Raw genomic sequence first — 19,952 nt, 5'->3', positions numbered from 1 at the left:
TCCCACTTCCCGTTCCAACATGGCTTCTAATCTGATTAGTAAATACCATTTATTACCTTTACAGGATATGAAAAAAGCTTCACAAAACCAAAGTCATCTCCTGTAGCTAATAGTGAACCATCTTTAGTCAGAGTAGCTGCATTTACAACAGTGACATCACTATGCATGGGCCAGATTCCTTCACAAGTAGGACCAAGAACACATGTCCAGGTATCCCACTCAATCTTCTCTATCTGGAAACAAAAATTCCCAAAACAAAGTCATCTTGACAAATGTTCAATACACTGCTTTAGTTCTGTTATATTTTTCTCTTATACTATGATACTAACAAACTAGTTTTGACAGATCAACTTGCATATGGGCTTGGCCAAAATGCTTTTTTGTTTTTGTTATCTTACAACTGTGTTATTTCAAGCTGATTTACGGTAAATATAATTTATCTCCTTTATTAAAACTGCTACACTACAAGGTACAGTTCCTGGAATTTTACTTTTTGCTATACATTTTTTATTCTCCAGGGAGAGATCATTGATAGTTTGGATTTAAACAGTTTAGAGATTTTCAGAGGTGATGAATATTGGCAGCTCTCATTAAAGTCATTGAGAGTTGCAGGTGCTCAGCATCCCTTAAAATCAGGCCACACATGTTTAAAAGTAGCTTCCTAAACTGCAATTAAATTGCCTGCACACACATTACATACAAAACAAGTGATCATTCATGCGAAGAAGTGATGTAGAATTACGTGTCTGGAATGCACAAATATATATTTGCATTTCTTCTAAAATAATAAATGGATGCACCTGCAGATATTGCAGGTGATGGAAAATTTGGTGGTGTCTTTTCTTCACTCATGCAATTTCATTCTGCACTTCTTAATCTACTTTTCATCTTATTTTAATGGGAGAGAAAAGTTAGTTCAATGCCAACTACTTTTGAAAATCTCACCCACAATATTTACAATATTTGATCAGATTTGAATTAAGTGCTTATCTAAAATGGTTCTGATTTTGAAATACTAATGTTTGTTAAGTGCTTAGAGTAATGTAGCTGCTATGAAAGGTATAATACTGAGTAATTAAGCAATTCTAATTACATCCATTGTAAGGATTAACTTTTGTATATGTAACATTTGTAAGCTATAATACTTACAAAGGCCTACTTCATAGGGCTGTCATGAAGATTCACTAATGTGTATGAAGCACTTTGTAAACTTAAAAGCACTGTAGCATGAGAGAAGGTATATGAACAAGACATACCATTGAAGTAAGTAATACACTAATTTTCAGCAGTATCAAATAACAACATTCACAATATAAAACCTTGAAGTTAGCCCTCAGTGAAGTATTTAAAAAATGTAATTAGAATGATCCATACCTCAGCAGCTCTTATAATATGTCTTTTTCCTCTTGGTGCTTCAAAAAATAGTTGTTCTTTGGCACCAGAATTGACTTGCAGTAACTTTCCTGTATGTGAAATACAAGTTTATTATGTATTTATATATGATTTGGAATATTATGAAGTTCGCTTTTTATTGAATTATAAGGTGTTATGAAAAACTTGAATGTACATTCTGCATAGCTATTTGTGAAATAACGATAAGAATGTCCTATAAAGCATTCATACAAATACAATCCTATTCTGTTTCTAAAAATGGTTGTTTAAATACTACTCACAAAAAGCAGACTATGGGCATAATCACACATGGTGCTGAGTGACCTCAGAGGTGCTTAGCACTTTGCTGGATCAAGTCCTAAATGTGAGATTCCATATAAATAACCTTGCAAAACTCTAGTCACCCAAGGCAAGTAATACTTTATTAGTGTTTTCATCATCATGGTAAATGAAGATGAACAGATTTTATGCCTGCACAAGTAATTTTCATGATTATTTTACAAGACAGCCGTACAATGATTTTAAAAAAGTTAAACATTTAGGCAGGCTTGTGTGAAACTGAATGTACATTAGTAAGCCATTGGGCAGGAAAGGGAGAAACAGGAAAAATTAAAATTATGCCTTAAATTTGAGTTATATGATATAATTGAAACTGCAAGATAGACAGATTTCTAAAATAAATCTATTGCTAAAAAATTACAGAAGTCCTGTAGGCCACTATAAAATGACTCTGGAGCTTCCCTTGATCTATAAAGAGCTGGGATGCTCCGGGGCTGAAAGGCGGCTTCACTTCTTTCAACTGATAGAGGAAAAACAACGTAAGGTAGCAATTCAAAGAGCTGACAACTTCATATATTTATTGGTTGTTCATGGCTTACCTGATCCCTGGCAGTTCTAAAAATCCGCCACCCTCCCTTATGTCCTGTGCTAGAGCCTTCAAGCAGAAGCAAAAAATTTACTTACTTCTAGGCAGATATAGTTATCAGCTACATGTGTGCTGCCTGGATATTCTGCCCACATGTAATCGGGAACACCCTCTCATGTAAGTCTGAACCAGAAATTGAAGGCAGTACCCAGAAATTTAAAATCTGGTCTAAAATTAAGTTATTTAAAAAAAAATCCACTTTTGAATTTATTCTAAAAGAGGTATGCCAGCATCTATATAGAGTCCTTTGATAAGGGAAATGGTTATTAACTAAGAAACACTGGACCAGATCCTCAGCCAGTGTAAACTGGTGTAATTTCTGTAAAGCTGATTTACACTAGCTGAGGATGTGGCCCATTATTCCAAGAGCTATGTTCAGTTCTGCTGGAGTCATTGATGATGACAGGACCCAATCAAGGAAGAATACAATATGAGGCCATATATTTTAAGGGCACAGGAGGTCATCTAGTCTGACCTCCAGCATAACACGGGTCATATAATTTCACTCATTAATTTATGCCATGTAGGGATTACTCTATCTATTTTTTGGTGCAGGGAGGAGGTTATAGTGCTGCCCATCACTGTAGTATCTGAACATCTACTTTATTCTTCTCTATTATGTAAATGAACAAATAACTTGTGGATGCAGAGAGTAGACAATATCTTTTGGAAAGCCATACTGCTTTCAAGATCATTACAAATACAGAGTGGAATGGGGGGAAATCATTATGAGCTTCAGGGACAAGGCAAAAGATGACATGGAAAAGAATGTTAGCCTCCATCTTTTAACTAGTAATAGAAATAATGCGGAGTAAAATAACCACAAAAGTGGAGCTAATAGTGTTCTTTCATATGTGTTCTTTCAAAATTATAACAAATGGATCATCTCCAAAAGATACTTATAGGGATTTCAGTGTCTCTATTCTTAGGACAGACATTATCTGCTACACAAGTTGTGACACAGAGGCCCACTGGTGCCCACTGTCAAAAGGTTCCCACTTCTTTGCAAGCAACTCCTGCCTCAGAGCTTACAAACTCACTACACCGAATACACCACTTTCACTGTATTTATCCATAAAGGACAGTATATAAGGTCTCTACTGAAAGCTTGCAACTTATTAATACTCATAATCATTGCAAGATGTGTGTATGGGTAATATTTAAAATAATGTAACTATATTGAAAATTATGCCCTTATGGTTCTTGGAGTAAAAGTGAGTCGCCAGGTAATTATGTCTCAGTGATGGCCCATTCAAGCAGGAGGGAGTTGCCACCCCTCACTGGCTAGCCAATTGCGTAATGTATTGTCCTATTGCTCACCTTTGCACCAACCCATAAAAGTCAATAGAAAAACATCAACGACAAACTGGAAAAACATCAAAACCACTTGGAAGTGAAAAGGAACAATATGACAGCAAGGGGTTTGCCCAGTCCATGAATAAAGACAAAAGACAGACTCAGTAGATCACAGGATGGAGAAAGACTTGGGGTGGGGGGTCTATTCACTAAGAAGGTGCCTTGATAAGCAGGGTTGCTTCATGAAAGACTGACTCCTAGTTCCTTGGGGCTAGCAAGCACTGCCAAAGACTGAACTTTTGGGTAAGAATCTGCTTTATTAGATAGGAAAAGTAACAATTGCTCAGTGTAGGCCCTAGTTCATGTTTTATGATTTCGTTTTATATGTAACCATTTGTTTGTTTCCATCACTCACACTTGTTTCTATTTGAATCTCCATTCTTTCTTCAATAAATTTCCTTTTACTTTAATATAATTGAACCCAAATGCAGTGCATGATACAGGAGCAGTGGGCAAATGGTAAACTGGGGTACACTGTTACTTTGGAAACAAAAGACTGGAATTTCTGTTGGCATCCAGTAATCAGGGGCAGATCACAGGAGGACACTTTGAAGGGATTTGAATGCTGGGGTGCATCTATTGTCAACCTGCAGGGCAAAGGCAGGCTAGTATAGTTCAGAGGAGAGTGGCTGTCAGACTGGCTGAGTTAGGGAGCTATCACCCAGCTGGCAAAGGCAAGACTCCCTTGAGCTGGAGGCAAGTGGCAACAAGGAGGACTCACTGCCCTGTGTGCCCCAAGAAGTGTTACACATGTATCATCATATCCCAGAATCTGATGTACAGGTATTGTAAAACAAGTTTTTATTATTTGTATCACCATAGCACCAAGGAGCCCTAGTCATTGACCAGGACCGAATTGTTCTAGATGCTGTGCAAACACAGAACAAAAAGATGGTCCATGCTCCAAAAAGCTTAACTAGTTAAAAGTGACAATGTATTATCTTGGTCCAGGTTTAATAAAAATGCACAGAGCCCGACCCACACTAGAGTCCGATGTAGAAAAATTAAAATATATAAGCTGCATATCACTTCTATTTGTCTGCTAGCTACACCCTTCCTTCCACACGGCAAAGTGGGATTTTGGTGCAAGTACAATATTCCGTTTCTTCACTAGACTGGTACCTATGGAAAGGACTCACTCATTGTCTTTTTTTCACTTCCTCTTTTGTCAGACATATCCCTCAAAGTGGTAAAATATTCACTAATTGTTGCTCTTGACGGAATAGATGTGACAAATGGGATGTTGGATAACTTGCAAACTTATATATGTTCTTTAATATAAGAGTAGATCAAAGGGAAGCTTACTTGAATGCTTTTGTTTTAGCCTCATCCCTGAGCCTCAAATAGTGAGGTGGGTGTCTGGTACTGTACAAAGCACATGTATGAAAGAGTCAGAAAGTGAAATATTTTCAAGTAAATCAATCCAGTTAATGGATTGAAGAAGTTGGAAAAAGGAGGAGGTAGCTCAAGAACTAATAACTGTTTAGAATTGGCTTAGATGAAGGGATTCTAGTATTTAAGGATTGAAGAGCTGATAATGAAAGCAGGTTTAGAATTGGAGAGTATACTGGCAGTGTATCATGCTTGTATGATAGTCATAATGCAGAACCTGAATGCTTATATGATAAGATCAGAAGTCTCTACTGTCAGACTGCATCAGCCTAACCCAGCTAAATCAGAAGTAACAATGACAGACTCCAAAAAGAGTGGCATTCAGCCCTTCTTGATCAGGAAAACAGGTCCTGATGCCTGATGCCACGTGAGAGAGAGCGAGAAAAGGGCAAAAAACTTCCTAAATAAATTAGAGGAAGTAAATAAACAGTAATCACACTTAAGTCCTTTTAAACTGGTAGGTCACCACATTCCCCTGGATGTCTACATGACTGTCTATGGAGATTTGTTGGAATTTTCCCACAATCAGAAATCTCCATAGACAGGAATGCATACCAATTTTTGCTTCCTTACTTATTCAAAACTTTGGTATTTTTTAAACCTTTCAGAAAGTTAGAATTGGACAGTATTATGAAACATGATGCTCAATTACCAGAAGACTGTTCAACAGATAGAATTGAAAAACATTGTGTTTAACCAGCTTTGGAGGACTGTGCAACCACATTTAGCAAAAAAGCAGCTAAAACCCATAAAATTTGCCAAATACAAATACAAATTTGTTAAATACAGCAAATCCTCATAATTTCACACGGGGGTGGAACAAAAAGTGATATATAATGGAAAGTTATATCCATGTTTGAAAAAGACTAAGAAAATAGTCTTGCATTGCAATATGGTATATTGACATGATAGATGTTGGTAATGCTCTCTGACTGGCTTCATAACAATAATGCCACGTAGTGCTCAGTGAAGAGAAAAGGAAGGGAAATCAGTCATGAGAGGTGGAATAGGCATGTGTCATGTGTTGCTGGCATGCAATCACAGAGTATCAGGTAAAGAAAAACAGCAACATTACACTCATAAGTGACATTTTAGCCAGATGTTCTGAATGAGTACCACGTTCTTTAACACAGATGGTGTAAGTAAATACACATTCCATCACTAAAAATGAATTGCAGTTAGGATATGTGATGTATAAGAGCAATTTTGTTGGAACACAGGGACAGTATAAGGCAGTTTTTCTATATCATAACTGGAACAGGCACACATTTGACATTTACTTTTACTGTAATTATAGGCATTTTAATTCACATATTTGGTCAAAGATTTTACCTCTTGAGTCCCAGTCAATGTGTGTGATATAGCTAGATGCACCTTTGCAGATGCCAACTCTTTTACTGGTAAGCACATTGTAAATATCTACAAAATTATCATGGGAAGCCACTGCCAGATATTTTCCTGCATCTGTAAAAGAATGACATCCAAGTTAACTAAAGTATATGTGATTATTCTTGATATTATTATTATTATTACTTATTTCTATTCCAGTAGCACTCAAAGACTCAATCAGAATCAAGGGCCTATTGTACTAGGCTCCGTACAAACCCATCAGAATGGAAAATATCTAACAGCCATGGAGCACATGTAAAACGAATTTCCCCTCTCAATATTCCATTGTAAGTCTATCATTGAAAAAAAAACCAAAAAACAACAAACGACTTATTTTATCTTTTGACTGCACCTCGTGAAAATTTGATATCAGAGATCATTTCCTTTCTGTGATGGAAAGATACCATATCTTCAACAGTATCAGCATTCACTACCAGAAAACTCCCATCATTCAACCCTACAGCCAAGGCTTTCCCATCAGGAGAAAAGGCACAGCATCTTCCACCTGGAAAAGAAATTCAAAAGAAACATCTTACTGTTTATAATTTTGGACTGAGGAAATCAGCAGCTAGAAGGTCTCCCCACAGAAAAAGTCTATACATTAATCATTTCTTAGAGTATGTCTACACTGCAATCAGAGGTGTAGGCATACCGACACTAGCTTTAATCTAGCTAGCACAGCTAAAATAGTTGTGAAGATGTGGTGGCATGGACCCCATCACAGGCTGTACACTCATATACACTCATGTTACTAGTCTACGCTGGAATCCATACTGCTGCATCTTCATTGCTATTTGTAGATGTGCTAGTTAAATTAAAGTTGTCATGGTATGTCTAAGTGAACTGCAATCACACCTTTGACTGGAGGATAGTCATACCCTCTTACCCTTAGGGAGACGGCATAACTGTTATGTCTTAAAACAAAAATATCATGTGAAAGTAGAACTACGAATTATGCTTTCCTGGATTTCCATGGGAATGTACTCTTTGTAATTTAAATTTTCAAACTGACAAGAGATAAAGTGGCCACAGAAGTGACATTACCAGTCCGTGCCTGATTCTCTATATGCTCCTATTCCCTACATACTGACCTAGTAGGGATATTAGAGGCTTAGTTCATTTATGTCTGTAAATTGCATTGAGAGAGACAGACAGAAGGCAATATAGAAATGCCATGCAGTATTATTACTATTACAATATATACTGTTAAATGAAAAAGTTACCTTTTTTGAGTTTCCTCACTGCCAGCATGCGGTGTTGTGAGGAAAGTTCCCAGATTCTCAGTGTTTTATCGTCACTCACTGTTGCACAGATAGGCAAGAGAGGGTGAGCTGCCAAGCCCCACACTTCCCCTTCCATATGACCCTACGGAAAATCATAGACTTTAAGGATGGATAACACCTTTTAATGTCTGTAGGCCATCCCACTGCTAGTGCATTTTCTAGTGCTCTGTCTAATCTCTTAAACGTTTCAGGCAATAGGGCTTTGACCGCCTCCTTCAGAAGATGTTTTTCATTCTAAGGAAGGGTATGTCTACACCTTAAGTTGGTGGTATAAATTCCCAGAACAAGGAGACACACACAGTAGTTCTGATCAAGCTAGTGGGCTAAAAATGCAGCCACAGCAATGTGAGGGACTAGCTGTCCCGAATATGTACTTAGTGTCTGTGATGGGCATGCATTCTGGGAGGCTAGTCCCTCTCACTGCTCATGCTGCTGTGGCTACACTATTTTTAGTGCACTAGATCAATCAGATATAGTTCAAGTATGTGTCCTCGAGTGGGAAATCATCGACCAGCTCCAAGTATAGATTTACCCTAAGAGAAATTACTGTCAGGTCCCGCCTCTGATAATCAGCCTAAAGGTACTCTTCCTTCATTTCCCATCACAGTAGTTGTAAACCTTGTACAATCCTAAACATTTTATCTCTCTTCCACCCTTCAAATACTTGTACAGGAGACAGTTATGTCCATTTTAGGGAGCTATCTTGAGATCCTAACGCAGACAGCATTCTCAATGAACTCTGTAGAAATTAAGCCTACTGCAGGATTAAACCTTCTGCGGGATTACAAGAACTATATGATCTGGCAGTTAGCCGTTGTTTAGTTCTTTAATTTTTTCTTCAAAAGTCAGTCTTTATAGTCCTTTAATCTCTTTTTCGTTGCTCTTCTCTGGACTTCCTCCAGTTTGGATGCAGCTTTCCAATACTAGATGCTGCTTAAGTTACTGGCCTGAATGACAGACAGGGTAGTGGTGGTGGTATCTACAGTGATCAAGAAAGGATATGGGGGAGAGAGTTTGGGGGTGGAAAGATTAAGAGCTCTGTTTGACCTATGTCAAATGTCAGAAAGAGAGGCCAAGATTTTAGTTTGGCTAGAAGGAGACAGGTCTGTAGTAAAGAGCACTCCATGCTGCCTACCTCTTCCTCATACCTTTTCAGTGATCTTTCTCACATGCAATAAACAGGGAAATCTTAAGTATGGATAGACAGGTTATTTTACTTCTATATTTGACATAGGTGCAACCACTGCTGGAATACTGTGCCCACAATTCAACAAGGATGTTGATAAATTGGACATGGTTCAGAGAAGAACCACAAGAATGATTAAAGGATTAGACAACATGCCTTACACTGATAGAACCAAAGCGCTCAATTTATTTAGCTTAACAAAGAGAAGGTTAAGGGGTGACTTGATTATAATCTGTAAGTATATATATGGAGATTAAATATTTAATATTTTCTCCTCAATCTAACAGAGGAATCTATAATATGATCCAATGGCTGGAAGTTAAAGCTAGACAAATTCAGACTGGAAATAAGGTGTACATTTTTAACAGTAGGGGTAATTAACTATTTGGAACTATTTACTAAGGCTCGTGGTAGATTCTCCATCACTGACCATTTTTAAACCAAGATTGGATTTTTTTCTAAAAGATATGCTCTAAGAATTATTTTGGGGGAAGTCCTATTGCCTGTGTTATGCAGGAAGTCAGAATAGCTGATCACAATGGTCTCTTCCAATCTGAGTCTACAAGGTCAGCTCATTTCTTATTACTGTGAATGATGGACTTCATTTTAGCAATTTGTATTTTGTAGACATAGAAATATTCCACTAAAACAACCAAAGTTTACTGGCTCATCAGTCTATCTTGATCACATTTTACATATTTTCTATTTGTGCTTGAGTTGATATAGGTATACCAGTAATTTAGTCTGGATGATAAATTATAAACATTATTTTCATGTAACTTTATTATGCTAGATGCAGGCACCACATATCTTTTCTTTATCAGCAGAACTCACCAGAGCAATCAGGTTATTTTCATACAATTTCAGTATCACACCACCTTAGTATTTGTCAGATCATAAATATATGAGAACTACATTATCATTTCAAATGTTCTGGTTAAAACTCAAGTACAAAATACATCTGCTCATCCCCCATGTTGTTATGACTATCATAGAAGTAGCAGAAAGCTGAAAAGTTGTTTACGTGCCTGGAACTAATTTCATACAACTGTATTCCAGATAAGAAATAATGTTTCGTAAAAACATTAGACATTAACTCAATAAATTATAAAAACAGAGTCTGAGATATATCTATGATTTAATAAAATAGAATGTAACTAAAACAAAATAAACTAAAAAAAGAAACATTTTTGACTACTTAAACTGAAATCTTATTTAAAAAATAGTGGATCAAATTTAAACGCCATACTTGAATTTTCTTTTTTTAAATCCAAACATACAAAAGGGGAATTTAAACTATGTTCAGTACAAAAGGAGTACTATCCTGCAAAGTTGGTAGAGTTATTAAAACAAAACAACATCAGAGACCTCCAGGGGTATATATACCAGAAATTCGTTAAATACTTTGCTAAATCCATACATGTTATAAATCATACAAACAGCTGTCTCTCCACTTCTCAGGAAAGATGTAATAGATTGCCTTAGTGAACTGTCAGTTTACTAAAATTGAACATTCATTACAAAATAAAACATAGAATATTTACTAATTTCAACATAACATTTACTGATTTCAGCATAAACAAACTGAATCACAAGTGTCAAAATAAAATGAACAAATTACATGTTGTGTTGCATTAGCCCTGCTTTTTAGTTTTTAATTTTATATATGTTTCCTAAAGTTCCAGTCCAGCTCCCATTAAAGTAAATGAAAAGACTCAATGGGACTCAAAGGCAATGGATTCTTATTTGTTTTTTTCCCCTTCAAAATTCAGCAATTCACAATAGGTCTCCAACTCATCAGGATGAATCAGCAAGGTCCTACTGTACATCAGTTTCTGCATGAACAGTGATAAGGAAGGATGGCGAATAACTGGCCAACAGTATTAAAGAAAACAAAAAGAGAGCAATCAGGGAAATCTTAGGAATTCTTGCATTCTGATAAGCTATTTGATGAAGAAGACTAGTATTGTACCTGAACAAGCAGAGTCATGGGGCCACTTTTATCAATTTCAAGTATCTCTCCATTTTTGGTCCCTACTAGTATATGTCCATGTCCTAAGGTGATGGCACGAATGGAGGGATTATCTTCCAAAAGTAAACCTGAAGGATTAAAAGAGGTGCATTTAAACTTCTTATATGCAAAACAAAACAAAAAAAGCCTCAGTTAGTATCGTACCGTACATTATCTATGATCAAAATCTATTTAATATAGTCACGCCATAATATGTAAGATATATTCGTTTGGTCAAACAGTTCACTGACCTGTGAATTTATGTATTAGTTGAGAATGAGGGGTTTGTGCTATTCTGTATTGTACAGGAGATTTTCTTATTGATAATTTAAAGGCAGATATTTTATTATTTTGTAAATAATTGTGTTTAATTGTTTAAGGTGCTCAGGTATTTAGCAATACAGCTGTTAGTTTCATGAATATCTGTAAATATTATTTTGAAGACTTTGTCTGGTATGATCATATGATCCAAACTAACACCTGACAATAATCCATTACAGAAGAAAGATACCGTGTCAATAAAAACACAATTCACTGGTCTTTTAAATTTACAGAGAGTATGTTTCTACTCAGCAATTTAGCCATGTAGAGTGGGGCACTTGAAGAGCTAGTTATACACAGAAAATGCATTTTGTAATGACTGGACAAATAAGTGTGTGAAACTTTTAAAAAAAAAACCCAAACACTGTTACTTATACAAAACCAAAGCCAAATGTCATGAAAATAAGGGGAGAATTTAACTGGTCAACTGGTTGTTTTGGTAAGGTTTTGACACTTATTCATGCCATTTTACTAACCCTCATGCATATATCCTTTATTGATACATTCTGAAAAATTATACCTTTAGAGCTAGGGGATAAGGCTGCTCTTTTAATAGCATATGTCTTCAGGCACCTCTCAAACATATCATCCCAAAGTGCCACAACTCCATCTTTTCCACCTGTTACAAAACCCTGCACAAACAGTTTGAAAAATGTATTTAGACACCCATCTTCTACATGAAAATGTTAATTCAAACAATGAGACATATCTATATTGATCAAGTTACAGTACAACTTCTTCTTTGTTTTGCCTAGGAGTCTGACCCAAAATCTGTGGTCAGATTACAGATGTCCTGCACACAGGTATAAAGGGAAGAGGGTGCAGACAACTCCTACCCTAAAGCCCAATCCTACAAACATTTACAACTATAATTCCTAGGACCAAACTGTTTGCTTGGATAAGCATATATGACTTCAAGTAGTTTGTGAATATCTGGGGGCACAATTTAGCCCCTGCCTTTAACTATATTTTTAAAAAAAGCAAATTTTTGTGGTAGAAATTAAAATATAATTTACCACATTTTTATGTAAGAATTTACTAATGACACTACAAGAAAGAATAAATAGTTTTGCCAGTTATCCAAACTATCTCGAAAACAGTATCATCCTAGGATGTTGAAAGTTTTTCTTGTATGGGTGATATTCTAATGAAAAAGGTATTGGTGCTATCATGGGAGCTCCCAATCCATGAACAGTTTCATCGTAAAACAGTTTTTGTGGCAGTGATGGAGGGTTAAAATATTGTTTGCCACTCTGCATGCCTCCATGGAAATGAGAGAAATGTGTACACAGCAAATGTGAATTCTGTATATTTTAGAGTTAGAGTATTTTGGTGCAGCTTAGAAAGCTACTGATCATAGGACAATACATAAAATGTTGGTAAAGGAGCATATCACCACAAAACACTACAGCTCATTATCGTTAATTACATTTTGTGTTTTTAGCCACATCCTATTTCACCTACTGTAATCTGTTCTGCTGATACAGACACATTCATGTTTTTTGAAGCACATCGTTTTCACTAGCATCACACAATGTACTTCTGAACAAAACCACAAGTGTCTCTTTTAGTATATACACTCCCTCTTTATGCATTTTCAAAATCCTGAATTGTAAAGAAAACAATGAACAGAAAACAGACTATATAAGATGAATACCTTATCCAGTGCATGCATAGCAAATACTGGTCCATCATGGGCTTTCACTGTCTTAAGCAACAGAATATCTTTCCAGATGTAAATGTCTCCAGTAGCAGCTCCAGAGAAAACTAGATCTTCTATTCGCCCATAAGAAACACTCATCATAGTTTCCAGTTTCCCAATATTTCCAAAGGTCCCTCGTTTGGATGTAAAACCCCCTCCTGTAATATGAATGACATTATGTCTTACTACATTTTCGGTTTGTATCCTCAGTGCTCTGAAGGACAAAAATCGTGTCTCCATAACTTACTGTGAATGTAGACTACCAAGCAGGCAATAGTAATGTTGGAATTTCAATGAAGAGTGAGACAGCAGAATGTGGGAAATTCATGTAGTGCTATCATACCCCCCAAAGCTGTGCAGACAGCTTCTACACGTGATTATTTCAAGCTGCTGCTGAGTCTTGGGGACAGATCAGGCAGAGAAAGTCAGGGCCTGGTTGGTGGATCAAGTGCTCCACAAATCCACCTGCCAAATCTCCTTTTCCCCTGTGGAGGTAGGCACGGCAATGCAGAAGCTACTATAGTATGATGGTTGTAAAAGTGGACATGGAGCAGACTGAGTGGGAGGATTCGGTTCTCACCTGACTGCCTGAGAACCATACTGAGCCATATTGTGCCAAAAGCATTTGCTTGCTACAGAGGTCACAGCTTGGGCCTAAGAGCACAAAGAATGATCCTAGACAAAAATATAAATATAATATGTACTGGAATAATAAGGAAATAATATAGAACTTGATGAATTTGCTTCAATTTACACATATAGGCCCAGATTCTGATACTCTTATCATGAGCAGTGGCTTACTCCACAATAAGTCTCATTTATTCCAATGTAGAAGAGTTCCAGAGGGGTAGCTGTGTTAGTCTGTATACAGCAAAAACAACGAGAGTTCTGTAGCACTTTAAAGACTAACAAATTTAATTTCAGCAGGCATAAGCTTTCGTGAGCTTCAGCTCACTTCCTCAGATGCAGTTGGTAGAAACGATACGGCAAATATGTAACATATATAGTAGGCAACATTTACATATCCAAGGGCATAGATAACAATGTTTTTGAAGTATTTTTGGAGAAATTGCTGTACTTCAAAAACAGACTTGAAAGAGAAACTGCTGAGTTAGAAATTATCTGCAAACTTGACACATTCAAACTGGGTTTAAACAGGGATTTGGAATGGCTATCTCACTACAAGAAGTAATTTGCTCTGATCACTCATTCTCACCTCCTACTCAATGGCTGTCATTAGGACTCAAGTACCCAGCTTTTATCCACCTACCCCATTGTTATCTATGCCCTTGGATATGTAAATGTTGCCTACTATATATGTTACCTTTTGCTGTATCATTTCTACCAACTGCATCTGAGGAAGTGAGCTGAAGCTCACGAAAGCTTATGCCTGCTGAAATTAAATTTGTTAGTCTTTAAAGTGCTACAGAACTCTCGTTATTTATTCCAATGAGTCTATTTATGGAGAAAGGTACTATTTAATGTGACTACACATACCAGACTTTGAACAATAATACTGCATGTGCTTTTATTTTACTACAGTAATAACTAAAAATAATATAATCTTGTCTTCTTTAATCTGTTGGTACCTGAACCATGTTGGCTTTATAAATCAACATGGCTTCTTGTAAACTATGTCATTCTCAGTTAGCTTCAATTCTAGTTTTAGCTGTCCCTGTACTGCCTATCTTTATTGATCTTAACAGAGCCAAATCCAAAGTTACTTAACTTGGTACTTCATGAATATGAGAGTAATGGTCCTGGAGAGCAGGTCAGTCAAAATCCTTACTCAAAAACCAAGTCCACATAGTTTGCCATCTCTCCTAACTTTGACAGGACAGTCAAAATGAATGGTCACTCCCACAGTCTGCAAGACTTGTTTAATAGTTTGCAGAACAAAAAATGTTCTGAACTGAATGTAAGCTGGTAAAAATCCTATGTGTGTTTCATACATAGGTATGATACTGTGTTACTATGAAACAACATCATGACATGGCGATAGAAACATTTTGGCCCATGGGATAAATTTAAACCATGACAACTTATGCAAAATATTTAGTCTCCATTCTTTTCCAGGCAGTAGATGTTTTGAGGCCACTCACAAACCTGGGTGCTCAGTCCAGCAATTTGAGTCAAGGCTGCCATATCTTTCTGATGACTAAAGAAATTTCTATCTGGAAAACATGAGGATTACAGAGGTAGTACATCTATAGCTGGAATTCAAACACTACCATTTTTAGCAGTCCAACTTGAGGTCCTTAAGACTCTTAACTACCAGCTGGCTTCTGATGCATCTTGTCTCTGCATTTGGCCAAGTGACTCAGCCAAGTCACAGGAATGCATCTTTTCAGAGAGCCAAGGAGGCATGCTCAGTGGAGTCTTTTTAGTATTATGAGTAGAGTGAACACAGCTATTGGTAGCAGATGGCTTCCAAAGAGAAGGAAAGGAACATGGGATCATTTACAGACCCAGAAGTAGGTTCTGCAATTCTACAGTATTTTGATTACTAGAAACTTCTGATAGACTTAGACTCCTGATATACAAATGAATTAAAATATTAACACAATACAGTACCTGCTTGTTGCCAAAATTTGATATGCTTCATTCCAACTGTGACTAGTTTGTCTACCTGATGTGGGTTACACTTCACTACAAATATTTTATCTTTATGGCCCCTGCAATAAACAAACATACAGTAAAAAAAGGACTAAACATTTTAAATAAATAACTGTATACATTTTTTTAATGTTTTACCATTTTCTATAAAACCAATTGTAAATGAGTAATATCTATATAGTAACTCATGTTCTTTGAGATGTGAAGTTTGTATATATATTCCACAGCTGGTGAATGCAGATTTAGTGTGCATGCCTCAGAGAATTTTCTAGTCAGCAGTATCCTCTCGGATGGTACATGCAGCCTTCCTCTCCTCATGCATTCTAGCAAGGTTTTAAAGGGTGAAGCTGCCCTGCCACATCCAGTTCCTTTGCTGCTGGGAAAGCCCAGGACATCAGGACTCCAAAGTAGTGGGAAAGATGGGTGGGTCATGGAATATATATTTGGACTATACAACTCAAAGAATATCAGTTATTGTACGGGTAAGTAATCTCTTTCTCTGTGAGTACTTGTCAGTGTATATATATATATCATAGCTGGTGATTCCCCAGCAGTAGCTCTCACTTGGGGCAGGTACAAGGAGTCTCTGTGAGCATGGACTGCATTACGGATTTTCCAAATCTTGCATTGTCCCTGGCTGCTTGTGCCAATGTGTAATACTTGGTGAACATGTGTATGGATGACTATGTTGCTTCCATGCAAGTATCCTGGATTGCAGGTTTGCTAATGAAGCCAGTGAGGGTGGACTGTGCCCTAGTAGAGTGGGCCAGTACTCTGCCAGGCGGCTGTCAGCCTGCTAGTCAGTAACATGTCTTGATGCATTGGGCAATCCAGTTCGATATCCTCTATGTAGATGTAGCCTGCCCCGTGATTATTTCTGCATAAGCCAGAAACAGCATTGGAGACTTTCTGAAGGATTTTGTCCTGTCCAGATAGAACGATACAGCTCTGTGTACATCCAGCATGTGCAGCCTTTGCTTCATTTTCCCAGTATGAGGTTTGGGGAAGAACACAGGTAGATGGATGATCTCATTGATAAAGGAACTCTGACACTACCTTAGGAAGAAATCTGAGATGTGGCCTCATGGAGACCTGTATAAGGGGATCTACCATCAGAGCCTGCAGCTCCCTAACTCTCCTGGCAGACGCAATTGTGAAGAGGGAGATCGTTTTCATGAAGAGATAGGGCAATGAGCACATGCTGATAAGAGAGCATCCACCAGTTTCAAGAGGACTAGATTAAAGTCCCACACTAGGGCCAGGTCTCTCCACAGATCTTCTTCAGCCCCTGGAGCTCTGATGGGGTGAACATGTGTGCTCCTCCAACCCCTGGGGTCCTGGTGGGATGGGTGGGCAAGCTCCTTTGTTCCCTGGGACCCTGGTGGGGCGGGCGCATGAGCTCCTCAACTCCTGGAGCCCTAGCGGAGGAGCATGCATAGAGCTCCTCCAGACCCCGGGACCCTGGCAAGAGCTGATAGTGTACAGGGAGATTTTGATAGACTAGGAAAAGGCCAGGGACCACCACTGATAATTAATACTACACTATCATATTTGTTGCTAATAGCAGCCAAATAAGCAGCCCTAGCCTTAGCATTACTGAGCCAGGAGGGAAGGGAGCATCTTGCTCAGGCTTTGCCTGACCCTGGGCCCCTCCCTAATGAAGTCTCTGTTGAAAGTGCTGGGGGTCTGTGTTTTAGGAGAAAAACAAGAAGCTTATCTATATTTATCCTCTGGATGTGTTTGTCAGGGCCTCAAGGCATGCTGACTCTGCAAGAACACATTTGGCTAATTAATAATCTGAAGAAACCTCTTGTCTTGTCTTTGAAATTGCTTGTCTGACAAGTTTTAGCGTTTTTTGACGTTATTGTCTACTAACAAGGATAAATAAGGGGGGAGAAGTATGAACTAGTCGGATCTCTTCATGGATGCACGGTAGGGTCCCTACTGGCAGACAGAAGATTGGCCATTGGAAGGCTGCCGCTGTGCCACTTGAGAGCCACACCAAACTTTGGTAATTATTGAGGGTTGGGGATATTTTACTAACCTGTTGTGGACATGTCTTAATAAAGTATAATGAGAGCACTCTTGTATTATACTAGGGACAGGTGACGCTGGCTGGATTAGGGAGACCCTTGAGATGTATTCAGGAGCTCTGATTACTCCCTTCTACACCAATCTCGCGTTGGGGGTGTCACGCTGGCTGGATTGGCGGGGGGGGGGGGGGGGGGGGGGGGAAGGGATTTATTATATTATTTAACATCAATATGTCAAAATCATAATAATTCATACGAGATATGCCATGTCAGATACTGTTAGAAAGGCTATAATGTGCTAAGTAAGATGATAATGTTTATATTCATGTGTTACATGTGTAATGGAAGTTATGGATATGTTTGATATATCTGTATTTCAAATTGTGCTGTGTCTGGGACACACCCCAGAAGCGATAGCCTGCTTAATGGCCCATTAAGAAATTCACAGGTACAAGGGGCCCAGGGGGAGAAGCCAGGGATATACCTGATGAGTCACCGGGACTTACACATGTGACTCTGGACTCCATTTTGGTTCCTCTAAAATTCCACAAGCAGCATGACACAGATCAAAGGACATAAAAGGCAGCTGCCTGGGATCCATTTTGTCTTCAGTCACCAGTCTTTAGTCTGTCTTTCAGTCATCACCTCTGGGTCAACTCATCTACTGAAGCTGTGAAACAAAGGACTGAGACCCATCCAGGTACTAGATGTCTACCAGAGGGACTATACAAGCCTGCAAACTTCACAATTATTCTAGAAACCTGATATATATAGACTTTAAAATCATTTTTATGTATCTGATTGCTTTAATCCTTTAACATTTCTCTTATAGTTTCTTTCTTTCTTTTTATAATAAACTTTTAGTTTTATTTACTAAAGGATTGGCTGGCAGCATGGTATTTTGGGTAAGATCTAAACTTATATTGATCTGGTACTGTGGCTGACCCTTTGAGGTCAGGAGAAACCTTTTTGGTTTAAATAGAGTTTAAATAACTGGTCTCTTTACTGGACCTAGTGGCTGACTGGGAGTCAGAGACTGAAATGCAGTAAAGGGGGCTGTGTATATCTTTATTTTGGCTTCTTGATAACTAGTGTGGGGAATCAGAAGCACTGTTTGTGGCTGGTTGGGAAATCTGACTTCAGTGTCACCCACCAGTGTTGGGAGAATCTGCTCTCCTTTTACAGCCTGCCCTGACCTTGGCATTTTCAGGTGGCTACCCTAGACACGGACGGATCACACAGACATCTACCAGTCGGACAGTCATGTCTCCATTGATTTCTTTCCTGACACCACCTCACAAAGAGTAAAGTTACCAAGAGCTCTGGGTTGAGAGAACCGTGGATAACAACAGCTCCTCCGGTCCTGGAGCCCCAGTGGGAGCTGACAGCTCCTCCAGCCCCTGGCAGGGGCACAGAACGTGCCCCTCCAAAAGCACTGGAATTTAAGCGCTGCACACGCCCCTGGTTATTCTTTTTTATTAAGATTCTAATGCAGCACTGTTCACAGAAAGGATAGGGAGCTCCTGGAAGAAACAGCTTACAGAATTTTCTAATTATAAATCATATATCCTAATGTTTTTTACCTAGATCTTCCAAAACATTACTTAATTTTCAGTAAGATGTGATCTTTTTTCCTGCAAACAATATCTTAAAATTTTTAGTTAATATTATACAGAACAATGTAAAATGGTGACCAGAAATATGCTGTGATCATCACAGTGCATGTTTGCACTTGGAAACATTCTTACCTTGTTGTGGCTATCTTTTCTCCTTTTTTCCAATCCCAAAATACAATGGTGTGATTATCATCTAATCCAATAGATGCCAAACACTTTCCGTCAGCTGTACAAAAGCAATACACAACGTCAGAGGTGATACTTCATTAAGTGAAAAGATAACAGCTTGTATAACACAACAAATATACTGCTAATTGAATTTCAAAGCAGTGATAACACTACAAATTGAATGTTTTACAGTGGGCAACAAATACATATTCAAGTACTTTTACACTGAAAGTAGTTTTACAATTCCTGATCCTCTGACATGGCACAAAGGGCCTTGAATGCAGCAGAATGGTGCAGTTGTATTGTGCAGGGTTGAGGTTAGGATTTGGGAAACGTGCAAGGATTTATACAGCTATATAGAGGAACATTCACTTTACCATGGAGAGTAGGTTTAACAGCACACCAGGTGCAAGTCTTGTGTGTAACTATCTGGTCCATTGGCTGATTGACCCCGGGGATCAAGGAAGAAAGAATGGTTACTTACTCTAAAGTAACTGTGATTCTTCAAGATGTGTTGTCCATACATATTCCACTCTAGGCATGCATGCACCTCATTCATGTG

General features: G+C 38.1%; 1 protein-coding gene across 1 annotated transcript in view; it reads right to left on the bottom strand.

Annotated features, from left to right (window-relative positions):
- The window catches only part of EML6 (EMAP like 6), a 246,867-nt gene that overhangs the window by 42,904 nt on the left and 184,011 nt on the right, over positions 1-19,952 (bottom strand). The window contains exons 17-26 of the mRNA XM_067565157.1: positions 19,355-19,448; positions 15,532-15,632; positions 12,913-13,115; positions 11,776-11,887; positions 10,896-11,023; positions 7,678-7,819; positions 6,807-6,959; positions 6,398-6,529; positions 1,375-1,463; positions 57-233 (exon numbers count right to left, since the gene is read on the bottom strand). Of these exons, the coding sequence (XP_067421258.1) occupies positions 57-233; positions 1,375-1,463; positions 6,398-6,529; positions 6,807-6,959; positions 7,678-7,819; positions 10,896-11,023; positions 11,776-11,887; positions 12,913-13,115; positions 15,532-15,632; positions 19,355-19,448 (1,331 nt within the window). The remainder of the gene's footprint in view (positions 1-56; positions 234-1,374; positions 1,464-6,397; positions 6,530-6,806; positions 6,960-7,677; positions 7,820-10,895; positions 11,024-11,775; positions 11,888-12,912; positions 13,116-15,531; positions 15,633-19,354; positions 19,449-19,952) is intronic.

The sequence above is a fragment of the Emydura macquarii genome, unplaced genomic scaffold, assembly GCF_026122565.2.
Source record: "Emydura macquarii macquarii isolate MOO-44397 ecotype Brisbane River unplaced genomic scaffold, CSIRO-AGI_Emac_v2 contig_2676, whole genome shotgun sequence".
Classification (NCBI taxonomy): Eukaryota; Metazoa; Chordata; order Testudines; family Chelidae; genus Emydura; species Emydura macquarii.
This window is presented reverse-complemented; position numbering and strand designations above follow the sequence as displayed.